Below are 15031 nucleotides of genomic sequence, written 5' to 3'. Positions count from 1 at the left end.
GGGGAAGTCTCTGGAAGACGTGACTTTTAAGCTGAGACCTGAAGGATGAGAATGGCCAGTTATGCAAAACGTGGGTTCAAAAGCACAGCAGGCGGAGGATGGACAGAAGTAAACAAGGGTAAAGGCTCAGAGGCAAGCAGGAGACCATTGGGACCAGAGTAAAGACAACCAGGTAACCACAAGGGGGGGGGGGGGCATGGCCAGGCCACCAGGGACCAGCTCCTTCAGGGCCTTGCAGACCTGGCAAAGGAGTGTAGCTGCATCCTGAGAGCAGTAGGAAGCCATTTATGCTTTTAAATCGTTCTGGATGCTCTTTAGATAATGAATGTTATGATCCTTACACTCGTGGGTTTCATACAAGTAATCATTACCGATAACTATTTAATTGCGACATGAGATGGACAGAAAGCTGTGCAGGTATGGGTAACAGACTCATTTTCACTGGGGCAGTGGCAGGATGAGGTGCAGATGGGTGGCAATGTCACATTAACTACCTAGAGAAATGACATTTTAGTCAGGGCCCAAAGAAAGAATAGGAGTCAGAGAAGCAGAGAAGGGGGAGGGGGTGGGGGAGGGACCCAGGCTGGAGGTGGGAAGGGAGAAGGCACATGCAATAACTAAGATGTGGCCAGAGGGGCTGAGGCTCAGGCTGGGAAAGGTCCCTGAAACTATGGTAGGAGGTGAGCTTTGGTTTGGCCTTTTTTTCATCTTGAGCTTCTGCAAAAGCCTGGAGTCCTTCGAGGGAAGACTGGCAAGGCTGTGTGTGTCTCTTGTCTGCAGGAATTCCCTGAGCCTTTAGGGAACCCTCCGTCCTCTCCCTTCCCCACAGGCTGCCGTGGCTGCATCGGGGCTTAACACCCTGTTAGAAGGTGATGGCCAGTTCACACTCTTGGCTCCCACCAATGAAGCCTTCGAGAAGATCCCTGCTGAGACCTTGAACCGGATCCTGGGTGACCCAGAGGCCCTGAGAGGTGAGCACCCCTCAGTTCATGTTGCCACCTCATGGGAGCAGCCATACTGAGCCCAAAGCCTGCTCTCATCTAAGATAGACACGCTGCTTGCCACCCTGTCTCTGCAGAGGCCAGAGCAAGCCCTGGTCAGAGGGGTGCACGTGGAATCTGCAGTCCTTGCCTAGAGACACAGTTGGTCTGAAGAGGGAAGCAGAGCTGGAGGTCCAAAGTAGTTCTAGGCCAGACTCAGGGAGTGTTAAAGGCTGCCAGGTGGGCAGCAGCTTGGCATTATGGGGAGAGGGTGGCAGGTTCTGGCATCCTTGAAATTAAATCTTCATGCTGACCCTTGAACTCTTCCTATGTCTGGCCAAGGGTGTCATGGATAATCTAGAATGATAGTTAAAAACCAGTAACAGTCAACTCTTGATTCTTCATTGCTGGGTCCTTCTTCACCTTCTCAGTGAGCCTCTAAGTTAGGGGGTGCCTTGATTATTGCTGGAGGAGAGGGAAGGACCAAGCACGTGAGGAAATTAGCAGGGGAGAACAGGCTATGAGCCACCCTCCCCCTGCCCCTTTCAGCTCCAAGACCACTGAGCTGCTGCATGGTGATCCCTGAGTCCCCTGCAAAGAGAAGTGGGCTCGGGTTCCCTGTGTACCCCAACTACACTTATTCCTCCCAGATATAATCGAAGATGACTTCATTTCTTTTTAATCTATTTAAACCCACCTTTAAAATGTACTGTCTACAATACCTGGTGCATTTCCAACAGCCTATAAATGCAAACAGTTCTTCTTGCGACCATGCAGAAAGCAGATAGGGATCTGCTGTTTCCAGATGTTGTGCTGTCTCTGTGTGTCTGGCCTGAGCCAGAAACTGGGCCACAAAAGTGAACATGACACAGCCTTTGCCTTCAAGGAAGTTTAAGCCTAGTGGGGACCACAGGCTTAAAAATAGGTCGCCGTGACAGAGATACCACGAGGGCAGGACATGGGTGGGCACATGCAGTCTGGGGATCTGGCAGGCTTCCTGGAGGAGGTAAGATGTGGGTGCATCTCAGCTCATTTAGCTTTCCATTTAGAACTATGTTTCCCCTAAAACATGTTTTGTACAGAGCACATTTTTATCTTATAGATATCTCAGCTCCTTATTATAAAGTAAAACAAAAACACACCCCTTATTTATCCTTTATGCAATCTGCCTTTGCCTACTCAGTAACCTGTTTGCTCAAAGTAAGAGCCATGTGTGTGGGGTTGGCTGGCAGCTGAAAGGCAGAGGCCATGAGTTTATCCCACAGTGTCCTGTTGTTACCACTGGGTTGGCAGACAGCGAGAAGCGGCCCCAGGCTGGTGTGCCCTGTTTGAAGACTGGCTTCCAGGCCTGGCCCTGCTCATTCTACGAGTGGCCCCGGCAGGTCACTCCTATCCCAGCCCTGCCTTCAGTTTCTGTCCCTGAGAAGCTAAGTCCCCAAGGCCTCATTCCCGTAGTGGTCTTGTTGAATTGGGTCATCACTGGCTTTCAAAGCCCCTGATGCTTCTGCAGGTGCCCGATGGCTCTGCAGGGCCTCAGAGCTTCCTCCTGACCATGACTGTGTGGTTCTGGTTCCCACATTGAGGACAAACTGAAACTCACCCCTGCAGTGAGAACTTAAGTAAGACACTGGGCCTTTGTGACTTCCGTGAGCCATGTACAGAACCTGCTCTGTCTGGTTGGAGCTGGGGCACGTCCCCCCTTGTCTGCACCTTGCAGCTTCCTTGGGGCCCTCAGCCACTGTCTGGTCCCTATGGCAGCACTTGGACAAGTAAATAAATGATTATATTTATGATTTATGGGTGAGGTGAATGGGATGGCAAAGACCATGTCTTACTGGTTACCATTCCCAAACCCTAAGAGAGCCCGGCAACTAGTAGACCTCTGGGTAAAGTGTCTGAATAATGCATAACTTCATTTGCTCTAGTTTCCATCTTTTCCTCCCACATTTTACATTTTTACTAAGTAGATTAAAAAGTCCCAGGGTAAAAACTCATTTGAGTTTTTCCCCTATCCCTAAAGTTTGGGTACTGAAGAGAGAATTTACCCTGAAGTTCAAGTGTTCATAAGCTAATCCCTGACAGTGAATTGGCATTTACTCTGTCAGGCAAAATGCTGGGTGCTTCATATTCAGAGTTTCATGTCATCCTGACACCAGCCCTAGGAGGTGACTGCTGTGCTAATCTCCACTTCCCTGCTGAGGAAGTTGAGACTCTAACAGGCTAAATTACCTGCCCTGGGTCCCACAGCTGATAAGTGGCTGAGCTGGTACTCAAATTCAGGCAGTCTGACCACAGAGTCCCGGCTAGTTTTGGAGGGACAGCAGGCAGGGGGAGAGGGGGATCTAGGCCATGTCTGAGGGTCAGCATCCATCGAAGAGAACAGAATCCTCACAGCCGTGGGCAGGCTGCCAGCTGGCCCCTGAGGTCAGCCTGGAGTGGCCCTGACTCTCCTGTGTTGTTTGGCCCTCAGATTTGCTGAACAACCACATCCTGAAGTCAGCCATGTGTGCCGAAGCCATTATTGCGGGACTGTCCGTGGAGACACTGCAGGGCACGACGCTGGAGGTGGGTTGCAGCGGGGACATGCTCACCATCAACGGGAAGGCCATCATCTCCAACAAAGACATCCTGGCCACCAACGGTGTGATCCACTACATCGACGAGCTGCTCATCCCAGACTCAGGTAAGCCAGGCTTCCGCAGGCCTTGGTCCCACCAGGCCCACTGCCCCCTCTGCCATCCACTGTGGCAGAACCGGAGGAATTCAGGGATCTGTGGGGCCAATTCCCTGCCTGCACCCAGCTCACAGCCTTTCAGGAGGGAAGGCCTGGGCACCCAGTAGGTTGCAGCCAGATTATGGAGAACCCTGAGCTGCAGGCCTGGGAGTCCAGACATTATCTTGGAGGCAGTAGAGAGACATTAAAGGCATCTGGGGAGGGAGCGACTCAATCACAAAAGCCTTTCAGAACATCTACCTGTTCTGGTTGCCACAGAAGGCTACTGCTGTCTCAATAGTGCCCAAGCATCTCTCAGGGTCACTGACCCCGGAGAAATGACTGAATGGACTTTGGCCTGGGTTTCATTCCGCATCCAAGCCCCTTTCTGGAATTCCAGGGCAGTCTGCTGCACGTGGCTGAAGAATTTTCAGAGGAAAATCCCGAACCAGGAGAACATTCTCTATGGGTGTGGTCACTGGCATTATCTGCTTTTCAGAAGCCTTGACACAGACAATGCTGCTTTCGTCCCTGGCCTGAGACAGTGCCCTGCCCCAGGGCTGGGACAGTGGCCGACCTCTGCTCAACTAAACCTCACCTCACTTCCCAACCAGTGAGATTTTCTGGGGGACCGTCCCCTGGTGACACAGACCCGCAGTGCCCCAGCAGTGTTTCGAGGTGTTGTTGACTCACGAGGTGACATTCCTGCTGATGTATGTCATGCCCTGGGGTGAATGAATGATAAATGAAAACAGCACTGTTAACTTTTGAACCCACTCTCCCCTTCCTTCTAGCCAAGACGCTGTTTGAGTTGGCTGCCGAGTCCGATGTTTCCACCGCCATTGACCTTTACAAACAAGCAGGCCTCAGCACTCACCTCTCTGGAAACGAGCAGTTGACTCTCCTGGCACCCCTGAATTCTGTCTTCAAAGGTAACATGGGGAGGCATCCCTGTGAGTGTCCCTGGGGCAGCTGCCCCACCGCTGTCACCGCCCTGAGTTACAGCGCCCTGTGGACCTTAGCGCTCCCGCCCCGCTCAACCGAGCGCAGATGTGACTTGGCCAGGACTGCAGTCGCTGCTGTTTCCTCTGGCAGAGCACTGGGGGCTCTGGTCCTCGGAATTCAGGAGTTTGGATCTGTCAGGGGAGCAGGGCACTCCCCTGCCTTTTTATTCATGGGGTCCAAGCGCCAGTGTGATAGTTAGGCGGTCAGTGAGGGTACAGCTGACTCATGGCCACGGGGAAGGAGGAGAACGAGCCAAGTTGCGTGAGAGCATTCCCCTCCCTCGTAGGGCAAAACTCCAGACCCCTGGATTATCTGGACCTTCCAGTGTTTTTGTAATTCACAGAAGATGCCAGATGTTAAGGAATATTGCAGCCTCATTTGATTGCTCAGTCTCCATTCCCAAGGTCAAGGACAGCCGGCTCTTCGCTGCATTTGTCTCTCTGCTCATCTTTTCCGGGGCATGCCCTGGCCCTGACTGCACCTCCTCTTGCAGATGGAACCCCTCACATTGATGCCCGTATGAAGAATTTGCTTCTGAACCACATGGTTAAAGACCAGCTGGCCTCCAAGTATCTGTACCATGGACAGACCCTGGACACTCTGGGCGGCAGAAAACTGAGAGTTTTTGTTTATCGTAATGTAAGTTCTCGGTCATTAATCATGCTCCTTTGTCTCAGCTCTAAGAAATAGAAGCTGTATTCGTTTAAAAAAAAAAAAAGTCCTCAATAACCAGGAGCTTGCCTGTGAACTAGCTTCTAATAATAAGGAAGGAAAGAATTTCTGCAAAGTATATCTGATATCAAAGGATCAAATGAGGTTTTGCCAAAGGATTAGAATCTCTTTTTCTGGGGGCCTTTGAGAACAAATCACACACCTGTCTGACCTGGCCGTGTGGGCAGCAGTCCACCTGGAACTCAGAGTGATGAACGAAGGGTGGAGGGTGGAGGTCTGAATCCTTCTTAGTGTGTGTGAAGAGAAGCCCCCTGGACTGAAGCACAGCCCTCCTCGGTCCAAAGGTTCTCTTCTCCCTTCTCACTTCAAACCCGGCCGTTACCCCGAAGTAGCAGGCAGGACGCGCGGCACAGCATAGCTCTTGCTGGAGGCCAGCCAGCACCATTTGACCAAAGATTGTTGACATCTGTTAAATCAGTCCACCAATAGACTTGACCTATTTATTTGATCATTGTCAGTGGGCCTCATGTAACATGATATTCTCATTATGGGGCCTCTGTGTACCTTTATTGGAGCCTCTATGGTCCTCTTTCCTTAAGGAACACTGTTTTTATGTTATTTCCTTGAGGAAACACATCATTTCGTCCTAGTCTTGAAAACCCACCCCAATATATATTCATGAATGTTTGTGGATGAAGCCGTCCTCGCAAGTCAGGGGGCTTCTGTGAGGAGGATAACCTGCCCTTCCTGCCCCGTTTGCAGAGCCTGTGCATCGAGAACAGCTGCATCGCTGCCCATGACAAGAGGGGAAGGTATGCGACCCTGTTCACCATGGACCGGGTGCTGACCCCCCCAGTGGGGACTGTCATGGACGTCCTGAAGGAGGACAATCGCTTCAGGTAACCAGCCCCCTCCCAGGGCGGGGCTTTTGCCAAGTGGTCATGCTGGGTTTCAGCTATCTGTCAAGCTCCCCTCTCCCTCTGGGGATCCATGAACGCTAGTGACCTTCCAGGCTTAGGACGTGGAAAAGATCAGGGTGACCTTGAAAGCCTAAGTCGAGAAAAAGGGTTATTTCTGGGAGCGTAACCCTTACATCTATGGGGAACAGAGAGGGACCGCATTTTTGTTATTGAAGTGCAAGGAAGACATCACACTCTCCATTCAACGTCCCAGTGGGCTGAGAGCCCCTGAGTGTATGTGCCCCCACCCTGCAGTATCTGACTGCACTTGAGGATTTCTTGCCGCTCCTTCGCAGGCTCCCTGTGTCACTTTTGTTGCCCGTTTCTCCATGTCTGACTTCCTCACTCACCACTAGGTACTGTGACATTGAGTATTTCCTGTCACTGAGTTCAGCTGCCTGCACGAGAGCCTGGGAGACCTACCCTCTACCCTCCCCAGCCCGTCTCTGGGTCAGCCATGCTGCTGGCCTCTCCCTTCCTCCTTCCCTTTTTGGCCTCTGACTTCTGGTCATTTAACAGAGCTTAGCATTTAAGGAGGGAAGAGACAGACTGGGATTGTCCCATTTTTGCATGGAGTGGAAGGGTGCTCTGGGCCCCACCTGCCCGCAGTGGAGAGGTATGATATGTGGGAAAGTGACGGCCCCCTCAAGGCAGGTGACATATTCTGTGCGTGTGTCCACAGCATGCTGGTAGCCGCCATCCAGTCTGCAGGGCTGACGGAGACGCTCAACCGGGAAGGGGTCTACACAGTCTTTGCTCCCACAGATGAAGCCTTCCAAGCCATGCCACCAGGAGAACTAAACAAACTCTTGGGTAAAGACCAACTTAAATGCATTTTTCAGCTTTTCTAAAGTAACTATATCAGTCAGGGTCCCAGCAGGGAAGAGTTGGCACATTGCAAAGGGTTTGACTGAGAGAAATTTAATGATGAGTCTGTTAACAGAGGTGTGGGCAGGATTAAGGATCTGGCAAAGGGTGATCGCACCCAGGGACTAACTGCCCAGGCCTAGCAGCAGGGTGGTTGGGCAGGACCAGGGAGAGCTGGACGAGGGGCACAGGATAGAGGCCATAGCCACAGATAGCTGCTGTCAGAACCATGGTGACTGCATGCCGCAGCCTCCTCTCCTCCCACATGCCCACTGCCTGCCAGGCCTCCTGCCAGCAGGCTCCAGGAGGGTACGACACATTTTGTAGCCATCAGCCATCCTGGACACCAAACAAGGCAGAGAAGAGCAGAAAGGACTTCAAGGTGGATAACAACCAGCCCAGTCACTGAGACATGGCTTCCATTTAGGACCTGTGAGAATAGTGATAATGAACCCTTTACCTGCGTCGAACGTCCCTCCCTCTGGATAAAAGCTTGACCGGGAAGTTGGTCACGTCCCTGAGAAATGTAGTTGAGGATGTTTGAGAAGAAAGTTAGTGGTGAAGAGCTTGGACTCCTGGATTACCTGAGAGCAGGTTCAAATCCTGGCTTTGGCATTGACCAGCTGAGTGACCTCTAGCAAGTTGCTTAACCTCTCTTAGCCTGATTTTCCATTTAAAAAAAATGAGGGTGGTAAGAGTACCTTGCTCAGTGTGTTGTGAGGATTAAATGAGGTGTTCCCCACAGTGCTGGGCATACATCCATCCATCAGTAATGGTATGATGGTGGGTAAGAGGGACTGGGTTACGGTGTTGAGTTCTGACGCATGCTCGTGAGAGACACTTCCACCCATCACAGAAAGGTGGGCATGAGAAGGAGGAGGAAGATGAGGAGGAGGAAGAACCTTGGCCAAACCTTGGGGCCAACATAGCCTACACCTCCCTTCCCACTCTGGGACAGAATAGAACAGGTTGAAGGCAGCTGTGAGCTGAATTTGTGTCCTGTTTTAATTTTCTTTATTGATAAATGAATGTCTATGTCTCTGATAATGACGTATATTCCTGAGAAGAGGAGAGAAGTTCATTCTGAACATAAACTTTCCACCCTCTCTCTGTCCAGCAGGAACAAAATATTCCCCAGGTGGCCTGAGCTGCCTGGCTTCCATTTCATTTCCAGCTGTGTGAGAACAGAGGAGAGGCGAGGGCAGAGCTTCCCAAACATACTCTGCTTCAGGCCTGTGGGCAGGAGTATACCCCAGCAGCACTCCTGGGGCATGGAGGGCTGTACATCGCAGAAGAGGGAGGCCCCTGGCACCTCGGGGGCTGGCAGTGGTTCTATGGAAGGGGAGCTCTTGCCAGCTGCAGGCTGTCTGTGTTTGGAAATCACCTGGTATCTGGTGGCTTCATCCCACAGCACTAATGTGGATGTGTCAACAGCCAAATGAACACTCCAAAATGCTTTAAAGCTTCCTCTATTCTCAGTTCCAAGATGCTGGAAATAGCTATCCATGGCCCTGGGGAAATTCAGCCATTTGGTTGGTAATGTGAGCACCAGGAGCAGCCTTGGTAGAGATGAGAGAGCAGCTGGCAGCTTGAAGAACTGCCTCCCACACTTAATTTGGGAAATGCCTGTGCACCTTTATGAGCAATCGGATGCTTCCCCAGTTGGTGGAGAAGTTGATGTGGGCTGGAAGGAATGCTGAGACGTGAGGAGAAGGGATGCTGTGGCGGGATTCCCCCCCTCGACCCTGACCTCATCGGCTCCATAGCTCCTCCAGATTGCAGCTGTTGACTCTTTTAAGTTCTCCCTTCAGGAAATAGCCGTCTCAGAATATGCATTTGAGAGCAGAATGTGTAAATATTTCACTACTGTGTTATAACCATCGGGAGCCATGCTGATGATGAAATGTCCCAGATGCCAGGGCTGGAAAGGTCTCTGGCTTTCCAAGCAAATATTTAGCTCATGGAAACATGAGTCATGCTCACAGAGGAGTATGGATTAACTCCTTCTCAGCCTCACAGAGAGCACGTGTTTTAACCCTGCAGCCCTCGGACTACAGGGGAGATGCACGGCCACGGATGTGTCTTGTTCCCCTGATCACTAATGGCGGGACAGAGGGCTGAGCACACAGTGGGTGCTCAGTGAGTATGTATTGGTCAGGCAGGGAGTTCTCTGTCTCAGGGGTGACCACTTGTATCTTCTCCTCTGGGCCTTCTTGACCACACCAATTACCAGCCTTGGAATTAACTCTGCTTTCTTTCCCACAAACCTGCAGGCAATGCCAAGGAGCTTGCCAACATCCTGAAATACCACATTGGTGATGAAATCCTGGTTAGCGGAGGCGTTGGCACCCTGGTGCGGCTGAAGTCTCTCCAAGGCGACAAACTAGAAGTCAGCTCAGTGAGTGTGTCTGAAACGGAAAGGCTGGCTGTGCCCTGCCACCAGGGTTCTAGGGCACATCTTGCTCCGGAATGGCATTCGACACACATACAGTCTTTAAGATACATCCTGAATCTCCGAGTGCATTCTGTCCAAAGGAAGAAAGAAAAGAGAAAAGGGTCTTCGGAGAAATCGATTGAGAGTGCGGTTAGACATGAAAGAACTTCCAGATTTGCAGGAATAAAGCATCTGATTGGCATCTGGGAGAGGCTTTTAGATTTTCGTCCCTTAGGGAGATGATAGGCAATTACTTATATGTCCTCAGAGATCAATCCCCAACCTCCTTCCCACTTCATCTTCCAAATCCAAGGCTCACTGAATTGTACCATGAGCCAGACCATCCCAAAAGGCTTTCCTTCTGATGCTTGACCTGTGGGCTGTCCTTTCCTTTGCACATTGATAAATATTCTACTTTGGAGCTCCCTGAGGCCTCCCTGTCTCCACCAGCCAAGGCCACTGACCGCCCTGTGGAGGAACCACTCTTCCACTATGCAGCTGGCTCAGCCTCTGCTCCCTGCACTCTCCTGACCTTCAGTCATCTCTTTGCTCATCAATTTCTCTCCAGAGTGCGGGAAAGCATGTAGGGAGGCAGGGGTGACTAGTTTGATTATGCAAGTCACCTGAGACTCTCCCAGCTCTTAGATCTGGGTGTTAGGTCCTGTCTGTCACAAGCTTCAGTTTCCTCTTTCACTCCTTGGGTCTGATATGTGGGTCATTCAGGAAAGTCTGAGATAGATTTACCCTAGTGTGTTTCCCGTGGGAAAATCCTAAGTAGGAAGGGCGTTGAGAAGAAGCTTGAAAGATCCCTTTACCCAGAACTGGAGGCCAGGCTTCTGTCCCTATCTGTCCCACAGGCTTAGCTTAAAGGAAGCTCTTGGCCTTTCTTGAATCTCAGTTTCCTCTTCTGTGAAGTGAGGCAATACTATCTCCATTTTGTAAATTATAACATGCCGAGTCCACACAAGGGATTGAATGAATCCACCCAACCAAAGGTCTGTAGCCAGCTGGGACTATTACTTTCAGCAGGGTGTCCCCCACACTCAGCCCAGAATCTAGCATCTAGAAATGCTCAGTGAACATTTGCTGAATGAATGAGATACGTATGCTCTAAGTTCAACAACTGTTGCTTCTTTTTCTCCCAGAAAAATAATGTAGTGAGTGTCAATAAGGAACCTGTTGCTGAAGCTGACATCATGGCCACCAATGGCGTGGTCTATGCCATCTCCAGTGTCCTGCAGCCTCCAGGTAAGGCCTTGAAGTATCCTACCGGCACTCAGTTTGTACCTGGGCCCTTTGCTAGCAATTGATGCTCAATAGAAAAATTCTCCTAAGCAAAGATAAGAATAAGGTGCTACATGCAAACTGAGTCTTTGTGGACAGCATTGCTGTGGCTAATTGAAAGCAAATTTGAACTGTTATTTCAAAGGCATTATACCAAGGACAGACCTCTCTTTACTGAACTGCCTGGCTGTCTCAGCCCACTCAGACACAGCCCAGTTGTCTGTTGCAGGTGGACACCGTGAATGTGGTTCTCCCAGCACGTGGCCCGTGCCAGCCCCCTTCACCTCCAGCAAAGCTGAGCTTGAGTGCCGCCCGGTCCTCACTTGTGCATTCACCTTTTGTGTGCCCTCTCCCCATGGACCAGATTCTGCCATGTATTATGAAAGTTATAAGGGGAAAATTCATGGAAAATGTGGGCCAGGAAGCCCATCAGTGCCCCTCAGGCATGGCTGTTAGGAATGACGTGCTCATAGTTTCTCTGTCACCAAAGCTTCCTTTTCTTTCATCCACAGCCAACAGACCTCAGGAACGAGGGGATGAACTCGCAGACTCTGCGCTTGAAATTTTCAAACAGGCGTCAGCATTTTCCAGGGTAAGATGCCTGCTAGGTTTGCCCCTGGCCTGAGCAGCCTTGGGTCCTCTTCTTGGGCCTACAGAGGGGTGCTCCGGATCCGCTCTCTTCCTTGGCTGATGTCCCAGGGCTCTCTTGAAACTTCTTTCCTCTCCCATTGGGGCATCCTTAGCACGGGCCTATGTGAAGTTCAGGGAAAAGAACCCAGGCAGCCGCAGCTTTCTTTGTGGGCGAAAGCTCAGACCTTCACACCGAGGCCTCCGCGCCTCTGTCCTTACAGAAGCCACTGATGGTGAGAAGGGATATAGCTCCAGAATTCACCTCTCTGAGGAATTCAGCTTATGGTGACCTGCCCTGAGCCTTGGCCTTCAAGTTGCTCTTCTGTTTTCCATGACCTGGCCCCTTTGGGTGATACTGGGGCTTGCTGGACTGGAGTGTGGGCTCTGTATCCAGGACCGGCTCTGTGGGTGGCGCCTCCCTTCCTTGCCTTCGCCTCACCCCCTCTCAGGACCTCTTTAACTCTGTGTGCCTCTCTTCCTGCTTCCGACCTCTCCCATGGCCCAGCAGCCCCACTCAGGTTGCTTTGCTACTTCGGGCCAGATGGAGCCCCTCGGGAATACGGGGCACCTACCAGAAGGGTTGCATTTCAAGAGAAGAGTCTGCAGGAGGTAGACCTTAACCCAGAGGCATGCAGTTGGAATGTGTCCCTTTTCTTTTGGACAGAGTGATGTGCTTAGTGCCCCTCAGGAAGGGTTTTTGGTCCTGAGCTTCTACTCCTAGCACCACCCCCTGTGCAGTCCCAGCTCCCCAAGCTCTAGGCTGTGGTCTTGGTGGAAGCCTGGCTTTGGGGTCTCCTGGGAATGTTCACCTTAAGCTTCACTTGGTAGGAGCTTTACATCACTGAGGGCTGCCAAGTCCAACTGAGGGACTCCCCAGGGCCCAGTGGTTCCACACCCCCCTTCCTCTTCCTCATCCCCAGCATTTGTTCTGATTAAGGGTGACAGTGAGCGAAGCTTCTGCCCTGAGCAGGTGCAGGTACTCCTTTTACTAGAAAACCTGACACCTTGTGTTTTCTTTCAGGCTGCCCAGAGCTCTGTGAAACTAGGTAAGTCTGGTCTGGGTTTGAAGTCCCCATAGATGTGTTTGGGCCTTACCCTCAAGCAGGCCATACCTACCATCTGCTTTCTATAGATAAAAACATCATGGTGCAATAAAGCAAGCCTGGCCTTCAGGTCAGACACAGAACACTCAACTTCCTTCTCTATAAGATGGAGATAACAAGAGTACTAACCTTTTAGAGTTGACGTAAATGTTTGGTTTTGGGAGCCTGGAAATATTGCACAGGGGTGTGGTAGGAGCCCGTGGTGAGGGCACAGTTCCAAGCCAGTAGATGTAGAAAGTCCTAGTTCAGAACCTCATGAAGATAGGAGGTTCCACAAACCACGGAGCCCCTGCCGTGGTCAGGAGAGTTGGCAGAAGGAGGCCGTGCTGACAGGTCCTAGACAGACTCGGGGAAGTCTGCATCCTTTTCACCTTTCGAATGCCTTTCTTTCAGCCCCTGTCTACCAGCGGTTATTGGAGAGGATGAAGCACTAGTGTGAAGGGCCACGGGAAGAATGCACTTCTGCAGCTCCCTGCCAATTTCTCTGTTTGCCAAAGAGACTGAATGTTTTTTGAAACCAAATGTCACACTTCAATGTACATGGGCCACACCATAACGAGATCTGAGCCTTGGACGGGTTGGGGGAGGAGGGAGAGAGATGTAGTTTTAATTTTTGTTCTCTCTAAACATGGCTGTTAACCCACTGCGTGGAGAGACCTGGATGTCACTGCCTGACATTCCCTTCCGAAAAGGACCTGTCCCAAACGTGGAAATTCCTGCCTATGCCCACTGCTCCGGGAAAGGAAACTGAAGTTTGTGGAGCTCCAAAAACATGAATCACGCAACCCAGCATCCTGGGGAGCCCTGGCACGGTTTTTGTAAAGCTCTTTCACAGCTGGAGAAATGGCGTCATTATAAGCTATGAGTTGAACTGCTCTGTCAAACGTGTCTCGAGTCTACATGTGGCTTAGACACCTCTGTGTGGCCCTGTCTGGGTAGATAAGAGAGGGTAGGTAGAGCACGCAGAGCCCAGGATTTCCCAGGTTTGGCAGAGCCATGATGTGTTTATAATAATAAAACCAAAGAAACATTGGATGGAGACTGTGCTGGCTGGGTATTCCCCAGGGACCGGTTCTGTGCCTCGGGGCTATGATGCTTCTTCACACAGAATGCACCCGGGAGCATCTCAGCAGGGAGCCCTGAGCTGAGGATGGCCTGGTCCTCCGATACCCAGACAACATGTGGGGTTTGAACCTCAGTCTTTGTTCAACTTGTGTTCATTTCCGTTTCCACCAGCCCTGGGACCTTGACTCCTTAGTGTTCCCTTTACCAGCACTTCTCTTATTGGCCCAAAGTGTCCGTGTTTCCTTACCACATTATGACCCTGTGAAATGGTTGCCCACGTGGTCTTGTTATACAGATGAGGACACTGAGGCTCAGGAAAGGGAGAACCACTAATAACACAGAAAACGATCAAGCTGGGACTGGAACCCATGTCTGCTGACTCCCAGAGGCCACCATTTGACAAGCAAGCAAGTTCAGGTTTTCCAGGTCACACCCTCTGTGCCAACAACATTCCAGCCCCCTCCCTGCTCCTTTTGTGTCCATCTTAAAATGGCATTGCCATCAAGGGCTAGTGTGGCCATGGCATCATTGCTCCCTAACTGTGTGGCCTTGGGTCTCTGTTTCCTCCTCTGTAATGGAGATGACCGTCACATCCATTTCACAGGTTCATCTTAAGAATGAAACAAGATGACACATTAACATGTTTGGGACAGCATTAGGTATCCTCACTCTCATGCTAACTAAGACTGCTCAGGATCAAAGCAGCTGAGAGCCCTTTTTTGTGTCTTTTCCCAAAGGCAGCCCCCTTTCCTAAACAGGGCAGTCTTGCTCTCCCGCACTTCACTCGGCCAAGGCTGACTCTCTCCAGCAGGCGGAGCTCATTTCACTTAATGGACCCAACGATCTAAAGATGGTGCTGTCTGCAGCACCACTGCTGGTTTGTCCTGAACGGGGAACAGAGCAGTGGCCAAGCAGACAGCCTCCCTTACAGACATTACGTGTCATCCAATAAAGGCATTCATTCCATGGACAGAAGAGAATCATTCATCAGCTAATGGTGATACCACCTGCCTATCCACTTGAGCTCGGAAGGACAGCCCTGTGGTTCTGTACAGATAGTGAAGAAACCTGCGGGAGTGGGGTCCGAGGGATGGGGCACATAGGAGCTCCCAGAGTTGGGAGAGATGAGAGTTGAAAGAGCTAACCTGGTAAGTGGTCAGGCTTCGAGGAAAAGGCTCAGGAGAAGGTGTCCTGAGAGGTGAGGTGTAGCCTGTGTGCTCCTGGCCCATCACATTCCTATGGCTGGGCCTGCTCACCTGACCCAGTGGCCACCCGGGCTCGGGTGCCAGTGGTGGCCTATCTGAACACGGGGTATGCGC

At 51.2% G+C, this 15031-nt stretch overlaps 1 protein-coding gene across 1 annotated transcript in view; it reads left to right on the top strand.

Annotated features, from left to right (window-relative positions):
- The window catches only part of TGFBI (transforming growth factor beta induced), a 32314-nt gene extending 18636 nt beyond the window's left edge, over positions 1 to 13678 (top strand). The window contains exons 7-17 of the mRNA XM_036282002.1: positions 830 to 971; positions 3451 to 3663; positions 4488 to 4625; positions 5192 to 5337; positions 6133 to 6269; positions 7012 to 7142; positions 9470 to 9594; positions 10776 to 10878; positions 11427 to 11506; positions 12566 to 12590; positions 13041 to 13678. Coding sequence (XP_036137895.1) covers positions 830 to 971; positions 3451 to 3663; positions 4488 to 4625; positions 5192 to 5337; positions 6133 to 6269; positions 7012 to 7142; positions 9470 to 9594; positions 10776 to 10878; positions 11427 to 11506; positions 12566 to 12590; positions 13041 to 13081 — 1281 coding nt within the window. The 3' untranslated portion in view covers positions 13082 to 13678. The remainder of the gene's footprint in view (positions 1 to 829; positions 972 to 3450; positions 3664 to 4487; positions 4626 to 5191; positions 5338 to 6132; positions 6270 to 7011; positions 7143 to 9469; positions 9595 to 10775; positions 10879 to 11426; positions 11507 to 12565; positions 12591 to 13040) is intronic.
- Positions 13679 to 15031: the final 1353 nt, after the last annotated feature.

This window comes from Molossus molossus, unplaced genomic scaffold (assembly GCF_014108415.1).
Source record: "Molossus molossus isolate mMolMol1 unplaced genomic scaffold, mMolMol1.p scaffold_m16_p_4, whole genome shotgun sequence".
In the NCBI taxonomy this organism is placed as follows: domain Eukaryota; kingdom Metazoa; phylum Chordata; class Mammalia; order Chiroptera; family Molossidae; genus Molossus; species Molossus molossus.
This window is presented reverse-complemented; position numbering and strand designations above follow the sequence as displayed.